This window comes from Mauremys mutica, chromosome 23, assembly GCF_020497125.1.
Source record: "Mauremys mutica isolate MM-2020 ecotype Southern chromosome 23, ASM2049712v1, whole genome shotgun sequence".
NCBI lineage: Eukaryota > Metazoa > Chordata > Testudines > Geoemydidae > Mauremys > Mauremys mutica.
Genome location: NC_059094.1, coordinates 6,492,690 through 6,519,095, shown reverse-complemented (window position 1 = coordinate 6,519,095; position 26,406 = coordinate 6,492,690). Strand labels below are relative to the sequence as shown.

Genomic DNA, 26,406 nt, shown 5'->3' with positions numbered 1-26,406 from the left:
CAGTTCAGCAAACATTAATTTGCATCTTTCTCTCACACAAATGATCCGAACAGAGCTAAACTGAACATAACTTTTATATGTTCAGTGTAGTGATGCTGTCATAGAATCATAGAATATCAGGGTTGGAAGGGACCTCAAAGAAGGACCAACCCAACTAAATCATCCCAGCCAGGGCTTTTCATGCCTGACCTTAAAAACCTCTAAGGAAGGAGATTCCACCACCTTCCTAGGTAATACATTCCAGTGCTTCACCACCCTCCTAGTGAAAAAGTTTTTCCTAATATCCAACCTAAACCTCCCCCACTGCAACTTGAGACCATTACACCTTGTTCTGTCATCTGGTACCACTGAGAACAGCCTAGATCCAGGGCCGGCTCCAGACCCCAGCACACCAAGCGCGCGCTTGGGGCGGCATTTTGCCGGCAGGGCGGCAGGCGGCTCCGGCGGACCTTCCGCAGGCATGACTGCGGAGGGTCCGCTTGTCCCGCGGCTCCAGTCGACCTCCCGCAGGCATGCCTGCGGATGCTCCACCGGAGCCGCGGGACCACAGGACCCTCCGCAGGCACGTCTGCAAGAGGTCCCCCGGAGCCGCGGGACCGGCGTGCTTGGGGCGGCCAAATTCCTAGAGCCGCCCCTGCCTAGATCCCCCTCTTTGGACCCCTCTTTCAGGTAGTTGAAAGCAGCTATCAAATCCCCCCTCATTCTTCTCTTCTGCAGACTAAACAATCCCAGTTCCCTCAGCCTCTCCTCAGAAGTCATGTGCTCCAGCCCCCTAATCATTTTTGTTGCCCTCCACTGGACTCTTTCCAATTTTTCCACATCCTTCTTGTAGTGTGGGGCCCAAAACTGGACACACTACTCCAGATGAGGCCTCACCAATGTCGAATAGAGGGGAATGATCACGTCCCTCGATCTGCTTGCAATGCCCCTACTTATACAGCCCAAAATGCCATTAGCCTTCTTGGCAACAAGGGCACACTGTTGACTCATATCCAGCTTATCGTCCACTATAACCCCTAGGTCCTTTTCTGCAGAACTGCTGCCCAGCCACTCGGTCCCTAGTCTGTAGCGGTGCATGGGATTCTTCTCTCCTAAGTGCAGGACTCTGCACTTCTCCTTGTTGAACCTCATCCGATTTCTTTTGGCCCAATTCTCTAATTTGTCTAGGTCCCTCTGTATCCTATCCCTACCCTCCAGCGTATCTACCACTCCTCCCAGTTTAGTGTCATCTGCAAACTTGCTGAGGGTACAATCCACGCCATCCTCCAGATCATTAATGAAGATATTGAACAAAACTGGCCCCAGGACCAACCCTTGGGGCACTCCGCTTGATACCGGCTGCCAACTAGACATGGAGCAACTAGACATGTTATTTCCAGGGAGAGGCATTTAGCTAATGTGAGCTCCTTCTCACTGGCTGGTTATAGGGATCAGATCAAAAATACTGTAGGCTCAGGATAGGGTGACCAGATGTCCCATTTTTATAAGGACAGTCCCGTTTTTGGGGACTTTTTCTTATATAGGTGCCTATTGCCTCCGCCCCGTTTTTTCACAGTTGCTATCTGGTCACCCTAGCTCAGGATAAACTCTGGCGAACATGTTCCAAATTGACTAACAGTTATTGGTACCCAACTTGGTACCTTAAGGAGATCTCATTTTCAGAAAATTCTGAGTACTTGCCCTCTGAAAAACTTGCCCCTTCTAAGGAGTCCTTTGTCTGGCACTCAAAACCCCTGTTCTTCTGAGAATTGAGGCCTTTGTGTGTCTAAGTACATTCTCAGTGAGCAGGTGGACTATATGGTCAAGTGTTGTAAGATCTCTGGCAATATTAGATGATTCTCTGATTTGACGCTTGCATAATTTTTAATTCAGATTGGGCAAATTAATTCAGATTGGGAAGTTGGGCAAAAATGGGTTTATTCCATTTTTGCTTTTTAATTAGATACGAAAAAAAGTCTGAAAATAGTTTTTTTCCTTTCTCATGTGGGTGGGTGTGGTTCTGCTTAGTTGTTACATTAGAAATTCAGATGGCGTCAATCCTGTTTTTCCTGTTACTCTGTAGATGCCTGGGGGATCAGTAGCATTATTAGGTCACAAATGCCAAGGAAGTGAAACTGTAGCCACTTCTGTACATCATAAAACAAACAAAAAAACCAAAAAGACGCAAGCCCTAATCTTTCCGTTTTAGGTTGTCCTTATCGATGGAACTATTGATCCTTATTGACGTATGGTCCGGCTATTGTCCCATTCGTGGGCATAGCAGGGCTGTTTGCTCCAGTGCCTCACCTTAGCAGTATCACAGGGTGTGACGTTCTGTGCAGGGAACTGATGGGAGGGTGTTACCAGCAGCAGTTATGTTGTAATTCAGTTACACTAATGCTAACATACTGGTTTCCTGACGGTTTTTATCCCCAAATATGGATGTAACATTACTTGGATGTGTCATGCAATCCCCGAGTAAGGTTGTACTGTGCCCACGTCACACAGCAGGAGCAGGAGTGTCCACTAGGGTGCAGGGTGGGAAATAGTTTCTCTTCTGGCTCCTTGTTTTTAGAGACTCCAAAACATGCAGTTTTAGGACTGAAATTTTCCATGGCTAATCTCTGCCCAAGAGAGAGTGAGACTAGCCACTTTTGAAGCAGAAAGTGGGAGAAACAATATTTGTGTTACTGTCTTAAAAAAAAAAAATCACAACTGTTTTTAACCCATTTAAACTATAGGAAAACTGGATGACATTTTAAAATTTAAATTTGGCCCGGAAATGGTGAGAAGTAGCATGGTCCCGTGGACGGGGTCTATTCCTTGTTCTCCCACTTGGGCAAATCACTTAATCTCTCTGTGTCTTGATTTCCCACTTTTTTTGAGCTCTATGGATGACGAGCCCTGTATAAGAGCCATCTGTTAGTATTCGAGTATGGCCTTGATTTGGAAAACAGTGGTTTTGATTTGCCAGAGTTATGGGCACTGCGGAAATTATGTATGACGTGTACATAGGAGAGATTTTCCTTAGCAATTTAGCTTGTGTACATGGCCGCGTTTTGGTCTCTGAGCTGGGGCAGAGCTTGACAACCTTAAACACCCTTAACTTCAAAATTACAGCGGTGACTTTTCATTCCTCATACTTGTCTTGGTGTTCAGCTCTTGATTACGTCTCAAAAGACAAGGTCATTTTTTTGGTTCTCTCGCTTCTCCCAGTAGTTTTGAGCATATGTCAGTCAGTGAAGGGTGGTATCTTTCTCCTCCAGGGTAACGTAATCTTTTCTTCGTGGACATGCTGTCCTAAGAAGGACCCTACTGCTCATGTTAGCTTCCTTCCAGATGGGGTAGTGATCGCTGCTTAGGCGTTATAGATAACAGACACTAATGCTTTTTTATAATTTTATTTTTTATTTTTTCTTAAATCCTCTTTTCCTACTTTAAAAAACAAACCTTTAGAAAGTTCCATACAAATGAGGCACATTCAGAGAGCAATCAAGCTGCACAATGCAGCATTCAAAAAGCCAGGAAATCGGCAAGTTAGAGTAAGGATGAACACGCAACTTTGGCTCTTCCCGCTTGTGTGCATGCAGGGTCACGCTGCTGCTTTAATGAGGCACTGACCATTTTTGCCTAAAAATGTGCAATTTAGTCTCCTTTTAACTCCCGACCGAGTGAAGCGAGGCCTCACCATCCGCTCCAGGCGGCATTTCTCTGTCTGTAACATGATTACTCTTGATCATCACTTCCAAAGTTTCAGGCACCAATAGGCAGAACCCTGTTGATTTGGGTGAATATTGGAATAGCCACTTCTGCATAATGAGAAGTTTAAAACTAGGCAGGTAAAGCATGGCCGTAAGCTGAAAGGTTGGGTAACGGAGCCCAGCCGAGGTAAGCACAGAAGCGTGCGGCCCTGCAAAGAAACTCCAAAGAGGAGAACTTCCTTTCCCAGCCCCTGTCAAGCAGCAGCCAGTCTGTCGTGCTAGGGGTTTTACGGGTTCGCTTTTGCCCCACAAAAATGCTAAAATTTTAAATCAACTTTCAATTCCTGTAACATTCCCCCCATGACTTAACCTCACATGCCCTTGTTTCTTTATGCAGCTTGTCATAGAACGTATACACACACATCTCTGGGAGGCCTCTTCATACACACACATCTCTGGGAGGCCTCTTCAATTGTGTAAGCCGAACAAGACAGTACTTCCACGTCCCATATGACACTAGAGGCTGTCACGCTGTCTGGAGTAGCTCATGACTCTGAGTGCCTACCACAGACAGGGCAGAGTGTTAGACACCCCAAACTAGTGGTGTGTTCTGGAATTAGATTTCACCAAGCCAGTAACCAATGTGATCTCCTGGATTACCATAACCGTCTTACCATGGAGTCACAGACAGTCCCCTTAGACTCTCCTGTCTATCTTGTCACCCAGACAAACTGGACTTATGATAAATGGTCACTTACCCAAAAAACCACACCAGGTTCAGGTTGCATCCAGTCCCAAGAGACCAGTCACTTACTCCCAGATCAGTTGGTGCCCTAGATCTTACACCAAAGACAACGCCTGTAGCTAATCCTGTCATAAACTACCTAGAGGTTTATTAACTAGGAAAAAGGAATACGAGAGTTATTTACAGGTTAAAACAAGCAAACATACACAAACCAACGAGCTACCATCTAAATCCAAAGAGGGACAGAGTTGTAGTGATCTGTCAATTCAGTGTCTTTCAGGGCAGGCCCGGGAGTCAGACCCTGGAGATCTTTCGTTTCAGGTTAGAGCCTCTGGCCCTTTAGAGTTGAAACAGCCAAAAAGATGGAAATTTTTTCTGTGGCTTCGTTTTTATTTTGTTCATTCAGCTTCTAAGCCGACAGGAGGAGCTTCCTTGCAGGTAGCATTTCCCAGGTGTGTTAACCAACCCTTTGTATGGTGATGATTCTTTATGGGCCGTTTGATATCCATGGCCCTTCTAGGTGGGCAGGGTGATGATTCCGGTGCCTGAGTTCACAAGTTCAGAGCAAACACTTTTTAAAGTTATAAATCAAAATGTACGTGTTTTCTTATAGCCTGGAATCCAGACATTACAGGGGAGATAAACGCAGGCAGCAACTGACAAGCATTTCACAGCGTCTAAACACTGAATACATTCTTAGGAGACTAATACCTGCTTTGAGCAAAACGAACATATAGGTGACCTGCGCTGGTCTCTAGTTACGAGATTGTTAGTTCTTAGCGCAGTGGTTCTTAACCTGGGGGTGCGAGATGCCCTTTCTGGGGGTGCGAGACATGCCAGATTTTTTTAGAAGGTAAATAATTGAAAACACAAATTAAGCGTATAATTTTTCATGTATTCTTAATTTTACTGCAAAATTAGAATTATATATATTTATTTTATCTCTTTCACTCTATAGTTATGATATATGTACGTTTAAAGAACTGACCTACTTCAACGATTTTTGATAAGGGGTGCGAGAAGATATATTTTGAGAACCAAAAGGGTGCAGACTGCAGTAAAGGTTCAGAATGCCTGCAGCCTGGGCAACAGCTGGCATCCGGCCTGCCAGCGTCACAGGGTCAGTTTCAGGTATCCTCTCAATCCAGTATTCAGACTCTGTTTGCTTTGCATTCAGGTCCCAGTGGTGCCGGCAGCCTGGGAATCCAGAGCAGACACGGTCTAAATAGGTGAGAGTGGAAGATTGCAGCCACCAACGTTTAAGATTCATGGAGTGGGGGCAGTATGGCCTGGTGGCTAGGGCACTGTACTGAGACTCGAGGCCTGGGGTCTATCCCTGGCTCTGCCACTGGCCTGCTGGCTGATTGTGGACAAATCACTTGATGTGATATGGCCATTAAAAAAGCTAATGCAGTTTTAGGATGCATCAGGTGAGGTATTTCCAGCAAAGATAAGGAGGTGTTAGTACCGTTATATAAGGCACTGGTGAGACCTCATCTGGAATACTGTGTGCAGTTCTGGTCTCCCATGTTTAAGAAGGATGAATTCAAACTGGAACAGGTACAGAGAAGGGCTACTAGGATGATCCAAGGAATGGAAAACCTGTCTTATGAAAGGAAACTGAAAGAGCTTGGCTTGTTTAGCCTAACCAAAAGAAGGCTGAGGGGAGATATGATTGCTCTCTACAAATATATCAGAGGGATTAATATTAGGGAGGAAGAGGAATTATTTAAGCTTAGTACCAATGTGGACACAAGAACAAATGGATATAAACTGGACACTAGGACGTTTAGACTTGAAATTAGACGAAGGTTTCTAACCATTAGAGGAGTGAAGTTCTGGAACAGCCTTCCAAGGGGAGTAGTGGGGGAAAAAAATATCTGGCTTCAAGACTAAGCTTGATAAGTTTATGGAGGGGATGATATGATGGGATAACCTAACTTTGGCAATTAATTTGGCAATTGATCTTTGATTATTAGCAGGTAAATATGCCCAGTGGTCTGTGATGGGATGTTAGATGGGATGGGATCTGAGTTACTACAGAGAATTCTTTCCTGGGTGCTGGCTGGTGAATCTTGCCCACATGCTCAGGGTTTAACTGATCACCATATTTGGGGTCGGGAAAGAATTTTCCTCCAGGGCAGATTGGCAGAGGCCCTGGAAGATTTTCACCTTCCTCTGCAGCGTGGGGCACGGGTCACTTGCTGGAGGATTCTCTGCACCTTGAGGTCTTTAAACCACGATTCGAGGAATTCAATAACTCAGATATAGGTTAGGGATTTGTTACAGGCGTGGGTGGGTGAGATTCTGTGGCCTGCGTTGTGCAGGAGGTCAGACTAGATTATCATAATGGTCCCTTCTGACCTTAGTCTATGAGTCTATGACAGTTCTTTGCCTTAGTTTCTCCATCTGTAAAATGGAGGTAACGACATTGACCTCTTTGTAAAGCACTTTGGGATCTACCGATGAGAAGAGCTAAGAAAAGCTTGGGATAATTATCTACACAAAGCAAATAGCCATGCAGAAGCCCCATTATAGTTCGACCAGCCAATGTGGTTGGGAGCAAATGGTACTAGAACTCCCTATAGCATGCCTGTGCCCGGCTAGGCTGTGTCAGCACTGGCCTTTCCCTTAGGATTTCCCACTTGGGGCAGCTCCTGGGGGAGCCCTGGTGTAGCAGGCTGGGAGTCTAGCGCTGTTCACCTGCTCAGAGCAGAGTTGGACCACATGGTGGTGAAAACACTGGCAGCTAGTCCACACTAGTGGACTAGTGCTTCCATCCTCAGCGCTGCTGTGATGATACCAGCCAGGGACTGGGGAGTTTTAGGTTCAATTCCTGGCTCTGTTACAGACTTGCTGTGTAAGCTGGGAAGCAGTTCCTCTGAGAGGAGACTTGTGGGTGGATGCTCAGCTGGACGTGAACTTCCAGTGCGACGCTGTGGCCAAAAGGGCTAATGCGAGAACAGGAATCTCGAGTGCGAGTAGAGAGGTATTTTACCTCTGTATTTGGCTCCGGGGTGACTGCTGCTCGAACACTGCGTCTAGAACTGGTGCCCACAAGCCAGGAAGGATGTTGATAAATTGGAGAAGGTTCAGAGAAGAGACACAAGAACGATTAAAGGGTTAGAAAACCTGCCTTACAGTGCTGGACTCAAGGAGCTCAATCTATTTAGCCGAACAAAGAGAATGTTCAGGGGTGACTTGATCACGGTCTATAAGTACCGGCACGAGGAACAGATATTTGATCACGGGCTTTTCAGTTTAGCGAACGTATAACAAGATCCAATGGCGGGAAGCATATGCGCCGACTCCGTGGGTGCTGGAGCACCCATGGAAAAAAGTTACTGGGTGCTTTGCACCCACCAGCAGCCAGCTCCCCTTCCCTCACCCTCCCAGCACCTCCCACCCACCACAATCAGCTGTTCCGCAGCATGCAGGAGGTGCTGGGAGGGAGCGGGAGGAGTGGGGATGAGGCGTGCTCGGGGGAGGGAGCAGAACTGGGTGGGAAGAAACGGGGCGGGGTGGGGCCTTGGGGGAAGGGGTGGAGTGGGGGTGGGGTCTGGGGCTGAGCAGGGGTTGAGCACCCCTGGGGAAAGGAGGAAGCCAGCGCCTGTGGCTGGAAGGTGAATCTAACCAAACCCAGAGTGGAAATAAGGTGTAAATCTTTAACCGTTAGGGTAATTAGCCATTGGACGTTTGTGTACAAGATCTGCTCAGTTCATCCAGGACTGAACTCAGGGCAGTGCTCAGGCCTGTGTGACGCACGTCAGACTGGCCTTAGAATCTCTCAGCCTGGGCTCTGCCCATCCCGCTGCTCGTCAGCCAAACCTTGTCAGACCTGCCTGACCCGTACCTTCCCCTTCCCCTCACGGTTCGGTTTGGGGCGACAGAGGGAAGCCCTCTTCTTTTCAGCAACCAGGTGCCATTTCTTCATGGGGGCAGGGACCGGGGAGTCCAGGTTCTATTCCTGTGGCAGGAAACGCATTGGGCACGGCGCCGGGTACCATCTCTTGTTCTGCGCTGTTTGCTCAGTCTGACTCTTCCATTGCCAGGTGTCGTGTCTGTGCGGCTCAGCTCCCTGCCTCCTGTGCGGCTGCTGCCCCTCCACCAGGAACTCCACCATCTCCCGCCTCATCTTCACCTTCTTCCTGTTCCTGGGCACGCTGGTGTCCATTATCATGATCATACCCGGTGTGGAAGAACAGCTGCACAAGGTAAGCAGCATTTCCAACGTCTTGCCCTGCCCCGCTGACGTGGGACCTCTGAGCAAAGGCAGAAGCCAGGAGTGAACTGAAGGCGGGCGGGGGGGCAGGTGTTGGAAAATGTAACAGGGGAAAGAGGATTTAAATATTGAAGTCTCTGACATTTTGAAGAAAGGAAAAATGATGTTAATGCTTAGCACTCAGTGTTCCCGTCCCACCGCCCATAGATCCTAATGTGCTTTATAAAGACAGGGTGTTATTAACTCTCCTTTCAGATAAGGAAACTGAGGCACAGTGAGACAAAGTGACCTATCGCCCAGTTCTCACAACTCGCTGTCCATTGGGCCATGCTGCCTCAGTCCTGTCCTGGCATTGTAACTGGCTGAGTAACCAGCGGGTCATGAAGACTGAATTAATAGATTAAGTCTAAATTATGTTCAGCTCATTTGCCCTGTGTTCTGCAGCTCTTAGAATGTCACCCTGTAATTCCTGCGTGGAGGCCAATTGCTTGTGGTTAACTGAGGGGACCACAGCCAGTCTTCAGATGCCCAGCGATGGAGGATCCACCACATCCCCTGGGAAGATGTTCCAGGGGTTATTCACCCTTGCTGTTAAAAATGTGCATCTTAACTCACCCACCCCCCATTGCTAGAAGTGGCCACTCCATATTAATGCTGAGGCTCACTGGTGGAGATGATACTCCCGCTGCCAGGCTGTCCCTGTCTTGTGCACTGCACCCTGTAGGGCTGCCTGGCTGCACCCTTGCCAGCAGCACGTTCACAAGTGTTTTCCCCCAAAGAGGAACAGTTACGTTTCTGGTGAGAACTTTGTGAATTCTCGTCAGTCCTCGTGTGCAAGCTAGAAAGGGCCATTGTGAAGCCAGTCAGACTCTGGCTACCAGCTCCCTTTGCCTAAACTTGTAGAGAATTAAAGGCCCCTGGCCCTGCAAATTACTCTGCCTCTGCACAGAGCCTGTAAAGGGTTTGCCAGCACAGAGCTGCTTGCAAGACTGGGACTTATTTCCCCTGAAATCCCAGTTAAAAAGGAAAAGCAATTACCTAGCATGGTGGAGTGTCTGGGATATGGGAGGCATGGGTTCATAGACTCTCAGGGTTGGAAGAGACCTCAGGAAGTCATCTAGTCCAACCCCCTGCTCAAAGCAGGACCAAGCCCTAGATGGATTTTTGTCCGAGATCCCTAAATGGCCCCCTCAAGGATTGAACTCACAACCCTGGGTTTAGCAGGCCAATGCTCAAACCAGTGAGCTATCCCTCCCCCCTGTTCTAGTCCTAGTTCTGCTGCTGGCCTGCTATGTGACCTTGGCCAAGTCACTTCCCCTCCCATCCCCCTGTTTGGCCTATTAGCTCAAGGGATGGATTGACTCTTCTTTTGGGTTTGTCTACATGGGGAGTTATTCCAGAATAGCTGTTCCTGATTAACTCAGTTCCAGAATTAGAATGCCTTATTCTAAATCAGCTGAATGCACTTATTTTTTGGAAGTTGGTTAAGCTAATTTGGAGGCACTCGTTCTGGAATAAGAGCATCCACACATGCAGTTGATCTGGAATCATTAATCCACTTCAGATTCACACCTTACTTCATTCTGGATTAATTTTCATGTGTAGACAAGTCCTCTGTGTAAATTCAGTGCCTAGCGCAACGGCCCTGATCTTGGTGGAGTCTTTAGGCGCTGCTCTGAGATAATGTTCTGAGGTGCTCACAGAACTGTTTTCTCCCCGTCTCTCCTTGTAACAGCTTCCTGGCTTTTGTGAAGGAGGCAGTTCAAGTCTAGGCATCCAAGGTCGTGTCAACTGCAAGTCCTTCCTGGGTCATAAGTCTGTGTACCGCATGTGCTTTGCAACGGCTGCTTTCTTCTTCCTCTTCGCCTTGATCATGATCTGTGTGAGGAGCAGTAAGGACCCAAGAGCAGCAATTCAGAATGGGTGAGGCTGCTGTGACTTATCTCGCCTCGCTGATGTTAACAGGAAGCACTTCACTTCAGTCACAATTATTTTAAAATGGCCTTGGCATGTTACTAACAAAGCCACTGATTGTTCGCAATGAAGTAATTCAAAAAAATCTTGTCTGCTTTATACTGTGGATGCTTTTTCATCTCCCTGGTGGGAATCTGCTGGTCAGTTTTCAAGGCTAGAAAGAGATCATCTGGTCTGACCTCTTGTCTAATGCAGACCACAGAACCTCACCAAGGATTTCCTGCAATGAAGGCAATTAGGATTCACTCTCTTTGTAGGGAAGGCTATTGAGTCCAATAACTAGGCAGCACCCTGGTTTTGTGTTCTGTTTCTCATGCTCTAGCCCATTGCACTGTTTAGTTTGCAAACCCTGCAGGGGAAGTGGTGCAAAGGTAAATCTCGTAATGGTAGGTATGTAACATTTCTCTCAAAATAAACAAAACACTTTACATTTTGGCCCTGAACTCCCTGCAGCTCTCATGGTCGAAGCAGATGTTACTGCAGGGTAATAGCGTCCCGCTGCTAGATAAATACTGCAGTTCTTACTCATTGTAAAGCAGGCGTCACTGATCTATGACTGCTCTAGTCCACAGAATGCTGACGGGAGCTTTAATTATTTTCCCTGGCGAATGCTGCTGCAAGAAAGGAACAGTTCTTCTGTCTAGCATTATTTAATAGCTGTATTCTGATTGGCTGCTGCATGTAAACATTCTGTTTTCCAAGCCAATCACAGAGCAGCTTATCAACAAAAGCAGATTTTTTTTTTTTGGAAAGGTAACTAGTTTCCTGACCAGAGAGAAGTGTGAGTTATTTTTGACTGGAAACAGGGCAGGAAGCCAACACCTGCCCTAGATTCTGTGCACTATAAATAGCACGAGTCAACTGCACTCCTGTTCTCTGGTTCAACTCCAAGCAGCATGAGAGAGCGTCAGTGGGTGTAGGACTCGGCCCGGATGGGCCTCACCAGTTTGCTTCCCTTCCTCGGTCTCAGGTGGCTTTTCTTCCCTCTTGTCTTCCCATCCAGGTTTTGGTTCTTCAAATTCCTGATTTTGATTGGAATCACAGTGGGTGCTTTCTATATTCCCAATGGATCGTTCACGACAGGTAAAGACACGTACCTGTGTAAACACACCCATGCCTAGCCGCAGGTTACGTGCAACCTAGGCTGTGCCTTGATATAACTGTACAGTCAGTGCTTACAGGCCGCTCCTGCTGTTGGTCTTTGGAGTCTTGAACAATATCGGGACGTTCTCAGGCGAGGTCCCTGGCCTCTCAGACCCACTTCCCTTGGTGGTCTGCCGGAGCCCAGCTTCAGGTAGCTCAGGGCCTTGGTGCAATGCTGGTTCACACTGAATGAGTGTTATTTTTAATTGGATGTGAGCCCCCCAGGTAATGACACCATAGATACAGGGGTTCTCAGTGAAAATTATTTGGTGGCCTCAGAGTGCAGCCTTGCGGGTGGCTGCTCTCACACGTTGCCCTGAAATACTTCATTAGCTTTAGGAAAAACAAAACAAATATGCACATAGACACGTCCAAATGATTGTCATTTATTTATTGCTAGCTAGTAAGTCTGTTGTGAAGAGTGATATTAACAAACACACAAGTATCACTTTTCACAGTGGACTTACTCAGCCTTGGAAAGCCTGGGGACAAATTAAGCCCTGGATGGGGGCCAGGTGCGATGGGGGTGGGGGAGTGGGTAGCCGGGGGAGGCAGCTGGGGAACAGAGCCTGAAGCCGCGTGGCTGGAGCCTGGGGCCTGCTGCCATGCAGCTCCAGAGCCCAGGACTGGAGCCCGAATCCCCACGACTGGAGCCTGAATCCCCACACCTGCTGGTGGCCCTAGCAACCGACGCCAAATAGTGCACCTAGGAGCACCAGGGAGTGGGAGGGGCCGCTGTGGGTCCCCTCCCACCTCCCCAATCACAGCCCAAGAGGCTGTGACCACAAGAAAAGCCCCGGAGGCCACATTTGAGAAACACTGTCATAGAAATAGCTACAGAACACCCCTCACAGACACACCGTGTGCTTTGGAAGGTCTGATTTCTGGCAGAACATTTTAAATCTTTTTTTTTTTTTTTCTTCATGGTTTTTGGCTGTTAAAAAGTACTACAGAAAAGAGTTCTGCTGCGTAGTGCCCTCTGATGCAGGGAAGGGAAAATGCCCATTGCCTGTTGGACTAGAAGCAAGGCAGATAATTTAACTGGCCAATCACCATCATATTCTTCACTTTCTCTCTTGTCGATACACGGAACTTCTCCAGTTTAAAGGTGTGGGTTTAAACCAATTTAATTATACTGGTGCCACATTCTTATTTTGGTTTCAACCAGGCTTATTTGGTTTAGTTTAATTTGATTAGGAACAGGTATAAATTAAACTGGAATAATAGTGTCCATACATGGCTCTGTACCCGTGCAGCTTTGTGTGCAGACAAAGCCTTCCCCTCTGAGCTGTAGTGAAGCAGTAACTCATGCATGCAAACGGTATCTCAGCTCCACATACAGCACAGGGAACAGCTCTGTTAGCCATCGGCTCTAAAAGTAACGCAAGCGGAGCTGAAATGGAGCTGCTGTTTGCTGTCAGGCTGGTCAGAGCGTCATTATGCTCATTGGCACGAAAGGGCGAGAGTCACAAACAGGAACACGGGGAGTGTCCCTACCAAGTTGCCAAACTTTTGAGCAATGCTCATTCCCCCTAGCTGAGGGCAGTGGTGCTTACTAGCTACAGAAGCGTGGTATTAATGCCCCAACCTGGCATGGATAGGAAAGTCGCTGCTGGTGGGTGTGCACCCTGCGGAGCCAGGACAGGACACAGAAGGAAATGGCTCTCTCCTAGTGGCTGAGGCAGGCTTTAGGATAGCTTAGTTGACTAACCGCAAGAAATAACTCATGAAGCAAACCCAGTACTGATGCTGCTGTAATCCAGCCTGGCTGTATTCTGTGTCTCAGCAACTGGTTCTTGTTTGTGTAAGGGCTGGTCTGCACAGGGGAGTTAATCCAGAATAAGGTAGGGTGTGAATTGGTAGTACTAGGAATATTCTGCTATAGCTGCCTGGGTGGACACTCTGATTCTGGAATAGCTGTTCTGGTCAGTTTTCCTGCGTAGACGAGGCAGAGGAGTTAACAGGGAACAACATGGTGTCTTGCAAGATGCACAGCAACTCTAAGCTGGTTGATAAAGTGTGTCCCTTGACAGCTGCCTTATAGTTGCATGTTCTTGGGCCGGCCCCATTGCACTCTGCCCAGGGCATTCCTGTTTTGCAGACACAGTTATTTGCCCCCGAAGTTGTTACCTAGAGCGCAGCTGCCTTCTGTGGTCGGAGAAAATTTCCCAGCATCCCTCTCTCCGGAGAGAGCAGGGCTTTCATGGCTCCAGATCTTGTTGACAATACCGGCTCATCAGTCTGGTGCAGCAGTTTTCAGTGCTGGGCTTGGAAGCATGGAGACAGCCCCTCAAGGAGGGAGTGGGGACCAACTCTGTCCAGAGTATGCTTCCTAAACCCCCCCATGCCACGCTGATGCTGTGTCTGTTACGGCGCTGTCCTCCGGCCCTGGGCTTGTCATGCCCCCTTTCTGTTCATGCTTCATATTACGCTTCTGTGTATAAAGCGTTCATCTATGTTTGAATCAATTGCAGATGGTCCAGGGGGTCACAAAGTTGCTTATAACCATTTACAACAGCTTCTACTGCTGTGCTTATAACCCTGTGTAAAATACCCTCACTCCTGTCTGCAACATGCTGTAACATCTATTGACCCATTGTCAATGTGGAGCCTTCATGCAAAGTGTTGGCCCAGTTTCCTAGGTTGTGGCCACGGATGGGAATAGTCCGAGTGCTGCGAGAGGGATGTGATGGGGGAGGCACCAGGGGAGCTTTCCGTGCCCCCGTGGGATTGCATGTGCCCCCTCCACAATGTGTGCGATCGCTTCGGAGCTGACTGAGTAAGGAGGCGTGTGGAGAACACACCCAGAGTCCGTAGTGACCCTCCCCCAAGGCAGCTGTGCTACAGCTTCTGCTTTCAAGGAAGGTGAATGGTTTTCACTCTTCCACTAAACGTGAATTTGTTTGCCCGTTACATTAGCTGGAGTTGTTCGCATTGTGAATCAGCAAGTGATGACGTAGGTGAGTGTGCGTGTGATAGAAATATAAAAACAAACCCCTCCATTAGCTGGGGCGAGGACAGAACGTCCATTAGTCCCGCCACAGGAAATTATCTCCCATTTCTCTGCCAAAGCAAAATTCCCATTTGGGAAAAAAAATCTAAGTAGCCCCTGGCACAGCTTCAGCCTTTGGGAGCAGACTGGGATGTAATAGGATCAATACTCTGTGTCTGATCACATGGGCACGCTGGCAGCAGAGCGACATAAGAAAATGACTCTCCGGGACAGAAGGGTTCGTGTGTTCCCTGATCTGGTTCATCCATGCGGTTAGCGCGCTTGTGCTTGGCTGTGAAAAAGAAGCAGGGCGGGAGAGAGCTCCAGTAAATGGAGTAATGCGGCATGGTGCGGGATCCTTCGGGTCCCAGCCTGGCTTTCTGTTGCAGGCGAGGGAGTGGCTGTCTCTAGTGCGGTCCCAGACGAGGTTAATTGATTGTTACAGTGACTCTGTCGCTGGGCTGTTTGATCTCGGACTGGCAGACCGGTCTGTCTATTGCTGGGTGCTCTTTGAAAAGGCTGCCAAAGGTGCATCCGGAGCATTGGATGGACGCTCTTCCGGTAGAGAGTGGTAAAAATCCAGCTGAACAGCAGGGAGAGGGAGCTACTCTCTAGCCAGAAACACGGCGGTTTGTTGACTCTCCCTTGGCGGGTGAGTTCAGATTACAGGTCAACGGGTTCACAGATTCAAGCTAGTTCTTCAACCCCCAGAACAGCCGTATGAGGCATTGCCCAGTCCTGCAGCTCCCCCAGATTGGTCCCATCCTCCCCCGACCCTTCCCGATCCTGCCACAGCTCTTTGCTGGGCCCAGGTCTTAGGGCTTCTTTGGTTTTGCTGATTAACCCAGGTCTTTACAGACATCGTAACCACCTCGCCCCAGCTCTCCCTGGATGCTTGTTCCAGGGCCACGCTCTGGGGGCAGGGACCATCGTTCTTTTCTGTTTGTGCGGGGCCCTGCTCTGTGACTGGAGCTCACAGGCTCCAGTGCAATACAAATACTAACTGATGCTCTAAGCTGAGCCCTAGGATAACCCGCAGATATCTGCGGAGGGCCAAGCTAGCCTTGGTAGATGTGTTCACGGCCCTGAATTGACTGGCAATGGGGTACAAGCTGGTAGGGTGTTATCCCCACCCAGGCGAAGTTGTGTCCTTGACTCAGGTTACCTAAGTCTGGTTAAAATGGCAGTGATGACATGGAAATTCTGCTTTTCACTCAGGATAGCAGCATGAGTTCAGCTCTGGCTCCCAGGTACGCTTTAACCGTTGCAGCGTCTTCCCTGCTGTTTTAAACCCCAGTTAAGAGCACACCTCTTCTGTAGGTTAGCCAGGGACCCAGCATGAGCCAGTGTGTGGGGTGGGGGCTGAGAGAGAAGAGCAGCTGGCCTAAGCCTGCCGATGAAGTCTTAAGCACCTCTCCTGCAATAGGACCCTTCCCTTGTCTCCCAGAGGACGGACAGCTGTCCGTAATCTCTCCTCGGAGCTGATCTCCGTGCAGAGATCATCTCGGGAGGATGCACTGTGGACTTGCATCACTGACACACACTGAGCTGGTGTCCCCTCAGCAGCTCAGTGCTTGGGCAGAGACGCTAGGAAGAAGTCTCTTCTGTTGGCTTCATCCACAAGGGACTCATTGGTATTATCAAGACCGTATAACAATTCCCACCATTAACTCCTTTCTCTCTTTCTCCCCACCCCAGTGTGGTTCTACTTCGGCGTGGTGGGGTCCTTCCTCTTCATCCTCATCCAGCTCATCCTCCTGATTGACTTTGCCCACTCCTGGAGTCAGGTCTGGCTTCGTAATGCGAACGAAGGCAACGCCAAGGGCTGGTATGCAGGTCTGTATGGAGCGTATTCTGGTAGATCCACCCGAGTAGATTCCTGCCTCTTCGTGAAATGGGACAGATAAGCTGATTTTTAGCATTAAAATCCAATCAGCCTAAAAGTTGGGTGAGACTTTGCTCCTGCCCGTTGTGGTGGCTTAAGGACCAGGTTTCCCTGCCGGTAGCGTTTCTCTTCCCTACAGCTGTGGGGCTGTGCAGGAAGACAGGGAAAGGGACCCCACACAAGCTACAAAAACAGACTAACCCCTTCCTGTGACTTCTAGGGATCTCGGGTACCTTGTGCCAATAGCAGGTTAAAACTTTACAGGGTGTGAAACCCATGCAGGGCGTGTGACGTTGAACTCCGGGCTGGTGTCTGAGCCCAGCCCGGTTCTGCCCCCCCTGTGCGGGCCCCCAGAGAGCACTGCACCCAGTTCCATCCTCTCTCCTCCCCAGCCCTCTTCATCTTCACCTTCACCTTCTACGCGGTCTCCCTCGCGGCCGTGGTGCTGCTGTACGTCTACTACACCAAGCCTGACGGCTGCACGGAGAACAAGGTGCTGATCAGCCTCAACCTGATCTTCTGCATCATCGTCTCTGTCGTGTCCATCCTGCCCAAGATCCAGGTGAGGGGGGAAGCGGGCGGCTGCTGGACGCCTGCCGCTGCACAGGCTGCGTCGCCCCCCGCAGCTCGCGCGCCATCTGGTGGCTGAGCAGGGAACAGCAGCTGAGCTGCGTGCATGGGTTAGGCCCAGTTCGTAATGGCGATGAGTTGCTGATGCCGAAGTGGGTACAGCCCAGCCTCTGTGAAACAAAAGCCCCTCATCTGGCATGGAGACCTCCCCGGCTCTGGCCTGGTTTCAGATAACACCTCCCCTGACTTAGCCCTGGGGGAGAACCCCATTTCGGATAACAGAGCCCTGCATTTACAGGGGCCTCGGTCCTGCCGAGCCAGCCAGCCATCGTCTGCAATCAGAGCGAGTCAGCACGCTCTGCAGCCTGCATTCGTGGTGGGGCAGTGGGGCCAGATTCTCCGATTACCCTCCTGCCCCCTGGGGGGCCAGCACCTGTCTCTGCTGGACTGGCTAAAGTGATGGACTCTTGGAAGCAGAGTTAATATTCAAGCAATGGTCTGCAGCAAGGCTGCTCAGATCATGGCTCACAAGCTGTGTGTGGCCATACAGAGCTTCTCAGCAGCTCCAGCAGTGTGTGCTGGGCTCCCTGCACTCTGCCTGTGTCTGTCATTCTCTGTGCTGCCTGATATGGGGAGTGCAGAGTGACTGGGCCTGTAATACGGGGCCCTGCTGTGGGATCTTCTCGTTCCTTGACGCAGCCAGGAGAAGGGGAAGAGGAGAAGGGAGCTTCTGCTGCTCCTCCTGGCAGCCAGCTTGGTGAGATGGGGAAGGGCGGAGGTGCTCTGAGGCTGTGCCATAAGCTGGCATTGGTGGGTAACACTGGTCCAGCCTCCCAGATTGCTGAGCCGAGGTCACCTGGTGCTTTTTGGTCCCTCCGGTCGCTCAGCACCGAGGACCCCTGGCTTGCAGGGCCAACAGGATTGGGCAGGGACGTCTCGCAGGATTGTATGATGCTTCCCATAACCCGGCACAAAATTAACCTGTGGAATTTGCTGCCACAAGACCTCACTGAGGCCAAGCCATGTCTATGAATGATGAGCATATCGCCCGTTACACTACGTAAAACCTTCTGCTTCAGGGCATAGACCAACAACTGACTGTTTGGGATCAGGAAGAAACTTTTCCTTCGGGCAGGTTATCCCAGACCTGCTGCTGCGGCTTCCTTCACCTCCCTCTGAAGCACCTGGTGCTTTCAGTTCAGACTTGCTGGGCTTGAAATCGGTGGCTTGTCAGGGCCTGTCTGGGGCAGGGGGCTAGTCCGGTTGCTCGGGGTCTGGGGCAGGGGCAGGCTAGGCCTAGCTGTGCCGGGGCATACTCAGCAGCAGTAATGGGAGGAAGGTTTTTTCCTTTCCCTCCAAATCCCCCAGGTGCCTCTTGCTGGCATTGCCCTGGGCTGGGCTGGCAGTGCCTGCTGGTGCTGCCGGCTGGGCTGAGCCGGGGGGTTGGTTGTGTTGGGGATGGTGCTGACTTTGAGTGACCTGCTCGCTGCCTTTGCAGGATGCTCAGCCTCACTCTGGCCTGCTGCAGGCCTCCATCATCACCCTCTACACCCTGTTCATCACCTGGTCGGCCCTGGCGAACGTACCGAGTAAGTGACGCTGGCGCTCGAGGGTGAATCACGCGAACCCTGCCTCAGCCTCTGGGGAGACCCTGCCCGTGGAGCTTGGCAAACCAGCGTCTCAGACGAGCAGGGGGAGGTAGGGTTCGAAGGAGCGGATGATTGGCCAGCAGAGGAGCAGCTTGGGGTGGCACCCCCCCATCCAGAAAAGGCTAATGCAGGGGGTGTCTGTCTCCTCACCCCCCTGGCCAGGTCCTCTCCCTGCTCACTCCCCTCTCCCAGTCACTACGTGACCTTTTACTGTCTGGCGTCCAGTTGGCTTCATCGCCCCTCGCTGGCGATTGTTACCAGTTACAAACTGGAACCAAAGCCAGCAAGTCCCAGGAGCTGGAGCTGCGGCTCAGGGCCGACCCGTTCCAGCCCTGCAGCGGGTGGGTTGTAGCTAGAGGCCCCACTGGCTGGGCACTGTGACACAGCCCAGAGGGTGTGGGGTGTGCGCCAGTCCGGGGCTCGTGTGTGTGCCTTTGAGTGGGTGGAAGTTGTCAGTGACATGAGGATCGTTGCCCCCACTTCAGCGCGTGAAGGGGGTCTCAGCTTCAGAGGCCGGGGGTGGGGGAGGCAGTTCAGTATTGTCGGGCATTCACCTTCCGGTCTGTATTGGAAAGCAGCTGGGGGGAGGGACGCAGGACTCTGTGAAATAAGCGGGGTGCAGCGCACACCGAATACCTTTGCAATGGGCTGTCACCTCAACCTTTGTTAGCAACCTCCGCAGGGGTCCCTGAGCTGGTCAGAGCATTGCCCCGACCCTCTCTCCTCCCAGGGCCGGGTTCGCTGGGATGGTGGGAGGAGGAGCAGGGAGCTCTGCCTTTTCTCCGGTCTCCAGGGCCACCGGCCAGAGCCGCAGGCCCCTGCAGGCCCGAGAGGGTGGAAAGGGTCTTGCTGCTTACGCTGGCTTTTGAATTCCTTTTCAGACAAGTACTGTAACCCCACGCTCCTGGTGAGGAACAGCACCACTAGCCTCGTGGCTGACGGGCAGGTGACTCAGTGGTGGGATGCCCCGAGCATTGTGGGATTGGTCATCTTCCTCCTGTGCACACTCTTCATCAGGTGAGGGCTGAGGCTGCTGCGGCTCTCCTGCCAGGGCCGATGGGGCGTGTGTCTGCCCGAGTCGCTGAGCCGGGCGGGGAACCCCCTGGCTCCTTCTCCCCAGCAGTGCTCAGCGTCCTGTCCCCTGCCGCAGAGCAGGGGACTCTGGAAGTCGGCGTGAGGCGTTATAGCAGTGCTGGCCTGGGAGCTCCAGGGCACCCTCCCCACACACAGGGCTTTCTCCCGAGGGTTGTGCAGCCCGGGCTAGACAGAGATGCTCCCTGAGCGAGATGTACCTGAGGGCAGAGCCTGGCCTGCTGTGGCATTTGGCTAACGACCCTGTTCATTGTGAGTGAGCCAGAGGGGTGAGCCAGGAGGGGAGGGGAACTCCCCTGCAGGCAGCATCCAAAGCCGACAGGAGTATAGAGCTGCTGAGCCTCTCTGCAATGGCCTTAACTTCTCCCTGATGTCTCTGCTTCCAGCATCCGCTCCTCAGACCACAGCCAAGTGAACAAGATGATGCTGACTGAGGAGAGCCCGGCCATGCTGAGTGGCGGGGATCCGAGCGTGGAAGATGGGGGACGTCGGGCCTATGACAACGAGCAGGACGGCGTGGCCTACAACTACACCTTCTTCCACATCTGCCTCTTCCTGGCCTCCCTCTACATCATGATGACGCTCACAAACTGGTACAGGTAGGAGCTCCCCACCGTCGCCCTCTGAGTTCGCACCGGGGTCCCGCTGCGAGTGCCAGGAGCCGGTGCTTCTGGCTGGAGGCTGCAGGGCAGAGAAGGGGGTGACGCCTGCATGGGATCAGGCTTGCTTGGCAGCCCAGCATAGTGCCCCAGCAGTGTGGGGGCGTTTCCACCGTGATTTGGGGTGGAGGGAGCAGTCTGTGGAGCCTTCGGGTCCCCAGCCCATGGTGCGGCTGTTGTTCTCCCTCCTTCTCATACAGGGCTAAGGAAGCATCAGACCCCTGATTACTGCTTACAGGAGGGGTCAGGCCTGCATTGAGGCAACGGGGTTATCCCTGAAGCACTTTAATCTCCTCGTGTTCTGGGATTGATGGGTTGGTGGGTGAGGCCCTGGGCTGGAAATCCGGGAACCTGGGTTCTATTCCTGGATCTGCGTTGCAAGAAAAATGCTTCATTGCTCCGTGCCTCCGTTTTCCCTTCAATCAAACAGCGATGATGCCAGTGAGTCACCTTTGATTTCAAGGGCAGGGGAAGGCTGACCCAGACGCAATCTGTGTTGTAAACATGCTGTTGAGCCCACATCGCAGATCCTGAGACACACAGGGACAAACACAAGCAAGCAAGAGATCTCTGAAGGCGAAATTCACGCCAAGCAGAGCCCTGTGAGGCTCCAGCAGGCCTTGCGCTGGTCCTCCGCCCCGGGAGAGTTTCCTCCTGGCTGGCCACAGAGCTGGTAATACAGCCCACGGCTCCATGCCTCTCCCCGTCCTGTCCCTGCCACTCCCCCCAGCAGGCCCGTACGGCGAGAGGCAGATGAGTATTAGGCGTTCTTGGCCTGGTGTGACTGACAGCTTTCCCAGCTAATCAGCAAGCCCTAGCTGCCTGCAGCCTCCCAAGCGGCTCTGTGGCTCTGCTCTGAATGTGGAGTTTCTGGGCTGTGCAGCTTGGTTCGCTGGGGGCATGTGGCTCATGGCAGGCTCCCCCCCCCGCCCACTTCGCTGCCATGATAGCAGGGTTGCCTTGGTAACCAGTGCAGAGCGGCTGCAGCAGCCGTGCAGGCTGGGTCCCCTTGGAGGTGTCCTCAGCTGAACTCTGCCAGACACGCGAGCAGGGAGCTTGCAATGGAGCCTAACCTCTGGTGAGAGTCCAGGTGGGGGCTCTGCAGGCTCCATTGTAAGTCAGGATGATCTGGCTGTTGGAGAACCTCACCTGGGAGACTCTAACTGGGACCCTGAGACGTGTCTGTCACTGCCCCTGTCCTGCCCCTCCCCTCTCTCTCCTTTGTTGTATATAAAGCTCCAGTCGCTCAGGCACTTCTCCGGTCCCTGCTCCGGCAGTGCGGTGCAGTGACTTTGCCGTCAGCCCTGCGCTGACAGTCTGCCTTGCCAATGCACGCGTCCGAGTGAGCTCCAGTTTGCTCCCCAGCAGCTGTGCGGGGTCCAGCGTGCTCTCCCCATAGCTGGGCCCGTGTCCGGCTCTCGCTGTCCGCAGGGCAGCCTTGGTTCTGCTAGGGCAAGTGGGAGCAGGTGCTTTCAATTGGCAGTAATGCAGGCTGGTGTGGAGCGACCAGGGTAGCACCGGTTTAACTAAAGGTGTGAATTGAAACCGGTGCTCGCCTAGTTAAGGGAATCCCCCATGCATGAGTGACCCCTATAGTCAGCTTATCCACTTGGGTACATGGCTTCAGTTCCTTACTTCTCTCCCAGCTACAGAGCTGGGCACAGGCAGGGGAATGGGCAGGAGATTCCATTTGGAACTTGCCTACCTGGTACGTTGCAGTGACCCGATTTCACCTGACTGCGGGGGCTCATGTTTGGTGTTTCAGGCCCGATGAAGGTTCCCAGACGATGACGAGTCCGTGGACTGCAGTCTGGGTGAAGATCTCTTCCAGCTGGGCTGGTCTCCTCCTCTATCTCTGGACTTTAGTGGCCCCCATCCTACTCCCTGGCCGGGAGTTCAGCTGAAAAGGACCTGCAGACAACCATGGTCCAAACCTGCTGGACAGCTCGGACTCTCCAAGCCAAGGAGCTCTGTTGCCAAAGCTTGTCCCTGTATCTAGAGCTGGGTTTGGTTCTCATGGTGGGGAAAGTCCTAGCTATGGATGAATGCTGGGCTCCTGTTTCTGCACCGAGACCAGTTCCTTGGAATTGTGCCTTTCTTTGTTTATTATTTTAAAAGGGAAAAAAGTGCCAAGCAGGAAAAGTCTGTAGCTTGTGGGTGAAGTCGGAAGCGTTGGAGGAAATGTTGCTGGGTTTCTGGGTTGTTTGGGGGTTTATTTTACTATTGTAGACCTTCGCGTTTGTCTGGTGTTTCAGCGTGGCCTCTGTGCTGCTCTTTTGCAAGGAGGCAGTTGAATCACCTTTGAGAATTTTTGTTTTTAAGCAGATGCTTGTACAATGCATTCTTCAACTCGTGTTACCCGGGGAGCATTTTGTATAATTCTTGCACAGCCCATTTTGGCATGGACCTGTCCATGGACCTGCAAAGATTTAAATAAATGGCCAGAATTCAGTATCAATCGGCATTGGTTGAGTATCAACCACCCCTGTGTAATCAGCGATCGGCGCAAGGGAATATTCTAATGTCATAAACCAGCTTTCAATAGATCAAACCGTCTCACGGTTACAAGGCTCCAGGCACGTGGCTGAGGAAGAGTTACAGCCAATTGCAGCCTCGGAAACATACTGGAAACCTTTCACAAATTACACGACTTACACCATCCTTTGTCCACACAGACCCCTCCCAGGAGCAGTCAATGCACTCTGTAGCCCCTCCCTCCAAATCGTTATTCCCTGAAGCCCCGACTCCAAACTGACAGCAATGGGCGCTGTCCAGAGGCCGCCGCGGTGGATTCTGTGTGACGCTCACAAGCGATTGCCTTGGAGAACAAGAATGATACTTACGATATAGGTGTCATTCTGAAACCTCCTTGCCACAGTGTGCTCTCTGCTGTTCACATGACCCCTTACGTAGTCCGCCCTGCACGGGTTATACAAGAACAAAGGCGGGGGAAATGACATGCTGAAATCCAGCCAAATCTTTCCTCGTTAGTGTTCTAGGATGAGACGCTTCAACAGAACTAGGAGCAGAAATGAAAATGGTTGGGCTGTGACTGAAAGAGCCTTACCTGCCTCTTCAGCCCCATGGCACCCCAAGGCCCCGACCCTGTAACTGGATCGGTGTAGGAGCAGCCTACACCCTATGTGGTGCTCCAATGGGAATCCATGGAGGTGCAAGGATCTGCCCTCTCTGGCTGTTTGCAGGATTGGGGCCTAAATCCTGGTTCCCATGTCCTACGAGGACAAGTTTTCCTTTTGGCTGTTGTAACAGGGCGGACTCACCCCTGCGGCGCCTCCTGCTGGTGACTCTGGGAATTAGCTCTGTCCAGCGCTGGAGCGCCCTCTGCAGGCTGGTGATCCACCTGTCTTCAGGCCCCCATGTCCCACCTTGGACCTGGTGCCCTTTTACATGGGGTGCTGTCCCCTAGCAGTAACCCCTTTCTCTCTGGGTCTCCCCTCCTTGGGGAACCCTCACCCTCTATCCCCACCTTGCCTCAGTATTTGGCTACTGCCAGTCATTGTCTAGCCCCACACTCTGGGGCAGACGGCAGTGTCAGCCTATTCATCACTGGCAAGGAGGGTTTGGGCCTGCTGCCTTGGCCTACCCCTGGGCTGCCCTCTGCAACTCCCAGTACCTGTTGGCCCTTCGCTAGGCCGCAGCCTGGGGCTTTCTAGGCTGGAGCTCCCCAGCTCCTCAGCCTTCCCCAGCCCTGCTGCACTCAGGTATCCAGTCTCAAGCTCCTAAGCAGCCAGGTCCGTCTCTCTCTGAAGGCAGAGAGAGACTGTCTCCCTCTAGCAACAGAGAGAGACTGCGTGGGCCTCCTGGCTTCCCTGCCTTCTTATAAGGCCCTGTTCCTCAGTTTGGGGCGTGGCCCCCAGCTGCAGCCACTTCCCCAATCAACTCAGCCTAGAGCAGCAGCTCTCAAGCCCTGCCAGGCCATTTTTTAAACCCCTCACAGCAGGAGCAGGGTCCACCCTGCTACAGCTGTGAAACGTCTTTGCTTGTTTGGTTTGGTTTTTAAAAAGGGAGACTGCTACCAACAAAATCCCTTTGTCCGGCAACGTGTGATGTGTACGGTACTGTCAGTGCCCAGGGAGCAGGCAGAATGTCCACACATGGCCCCCACAGAGAAACTGACACTAAGGTCTTGATGGGCCCAGGGAGCAGTTGGCTGTTATGCAGGCAATGGAGGTGAGGTCAGCGTGGCTGGGATGCTTTGTGCGGCAGGTGAGTTCTCGGGGATTTTTGACGGTGACCTTCATGCAGAAGTGTCTCATGCTTCATCCCAGCAAATGCTGTCTAGAGCAGGGGGCAGTGTTCCCTTTCCTGTCTGCAAGGGGGCCTGTTCTGCTCCCACAAAGGGGTTTCTGCAGGTATGGGGAGAGCTGACCATGAGGCAACATCTGGCTTAGTCCTAGTTTTGCAGTTCAGGACCCTGTCCCTCCCATGCTCTGGGGTTTCTCTCACCATTCTTGGTGCTGCAGGAACCTGCAACCCCCTTGGCTATAGCTTTGGGGGCGGGGGGGGGAGGGGGAGGGTATACAAAAGATGATAAAACCATAAGCATCTAGTATATAAAAAGCAGAACCATAAAGGGGTTATAAAGCATCAGAGCCACGTTAGTGCACTTCCGAGGGGCCCATTCTGCCCACACAAATATCCAGGGCCTGATTCTCCCTTGCTCTGCAGCTTGTATCATTTACACCAGTGCAAAAAAGGTGTAACGCCACCCATGCAGGACAGCTAGTGCTGAGCCCTGGTGGCAATGACAGCCACAAAGTACAGAGGGACAGGATCTGGCCCCCAAGCTCCTCAGTGGATTCAGAGCATGCCAGTGCTGAGACAGAGGCTTGTGCTGGCTGCTGCCCCACCATGAGCTCTCTCCCTTGACCTGCTTCTAGTTCCAGGCAGAAGAGGAGCCTGAGGAACTGCTGAGAGCCTTGTGCCCCCTTCGAGCTGCAGCCATTCCTTACAACACGGCCACTGTGATTGCATGGCTGCGCTCTGAGGCCCAGGACTGGAAAGTCCCAGGCCTTCAAAGCCCATGACCGCTCAGACTGGCAGTTCCCTCTATCTGAGGGCATGTCTGCACTACAAAATTGAGTCGACCTAACTTACGTTGGCATATAGCCGCCGCAGTAATTACATTGCTTACAGTGCCTGTCTATGCTTGCTCCTTGTGTCGGTGGTGCGTATCCTCACCAGGAGCACTTGCACTCATTGAACTGCCAGTGTGGGGCATTGTGGGATGGCTTCTGAAAGCCAGCAACAGTCGATATAAGCAATGCAGTGTCTACACTGATGCTGTGTCGACCTAGTTATGTCGACATTGATTCTATGCCTCTCGTGGAGATGGAATGATTGTCAGTATAGAGGGCAAGTTATGACGGCGGGAGCAAAATTTTACTATAGACACTTCCATAGTTAGATGGTGTAAGCTGCCTTGCATCGACCTAACTCTGCAGTGTAGACCAGGCCTGACAGGGATGCTCTGGAGTTTTTGTTGCTTGGTGCAGAGAGAGTGTCTCATGTACAGCAGGAGCAGCAGGAATCTGGGCTGGGGGCTTTATCCTAGTGGCTCTCAACCTTTCCAGCCTACTGCACCCCTTTCAGGAGTCTGATTTGTCTTGCACACCCCAAGATTCACCACATTTAAAGACGACTTGCTTACAAAATCAGACATAGAAATACCAAAGTGTCCCACCATGTCATTATAAAATGAATCGATTGGAATCTAAATACTGTACTTCCATTGCAGTGTATAGTAGATAGAGCAGTATAAACAAGTTGTCTGT

At 51.5% G+C, this 26,406-nt stretch overlaps 1 protein-coding gene across 1 annotated transcript in view; it reads left to right on the top strand.

The window, feature by feature from the left end:
- Nucleotides 1–23,726, top strand: part of SERINC2 (serine incorporator 2) — a 32,197-nt gene extending 8,471 nt beyond the window's left edge. Inside the window, exons 2-10 of the mRNA XM_044998153.1 lie at nucleotides 8,478–8,639; nucleotides 10,383–10,570; nucleotides 11,625–11,704; nucleotides 16,455–16,592; nucleotides 17,034–17,203; nucleotides 18,710–18,800; nucleotides 19,742–19,877; nucleotides 20,339–20,551; nucleotides 22,377–23,726. Coding sequence (XP_044854088.1) covers nucleotides 8,478–8,639; nucleotides 10,383–10,570; nucleotides 11,625–11,704; nucleotides 16,455–16,592; nucleotides 17,034–17,203; nucleotides 18,710–18,800; nucleotides 19,742–19,877; nucleotides 20,339–20,551; nucleotides 22,377–22,515 — 1,317 coding nt within the window. The 3' untranslated portion in view covers nucleotides 22,516–23,726. The remainder of the gene's footprint in view (nucleotides 1–8,477; nucleotides 8,640–10,382; nucleotides 10,571–11,624; nucleotides 11,705–16,454; nucleotides 16,593–17,033; nucleotides 17,204–18,709; nucleotides 18,801–19,741; nucleotides 19,878–20,338; nucleotides 20,552–22,376) is intronic.
- Nucleotides 23,727–26,406: the final 2,680 nt, after the last annotated feature.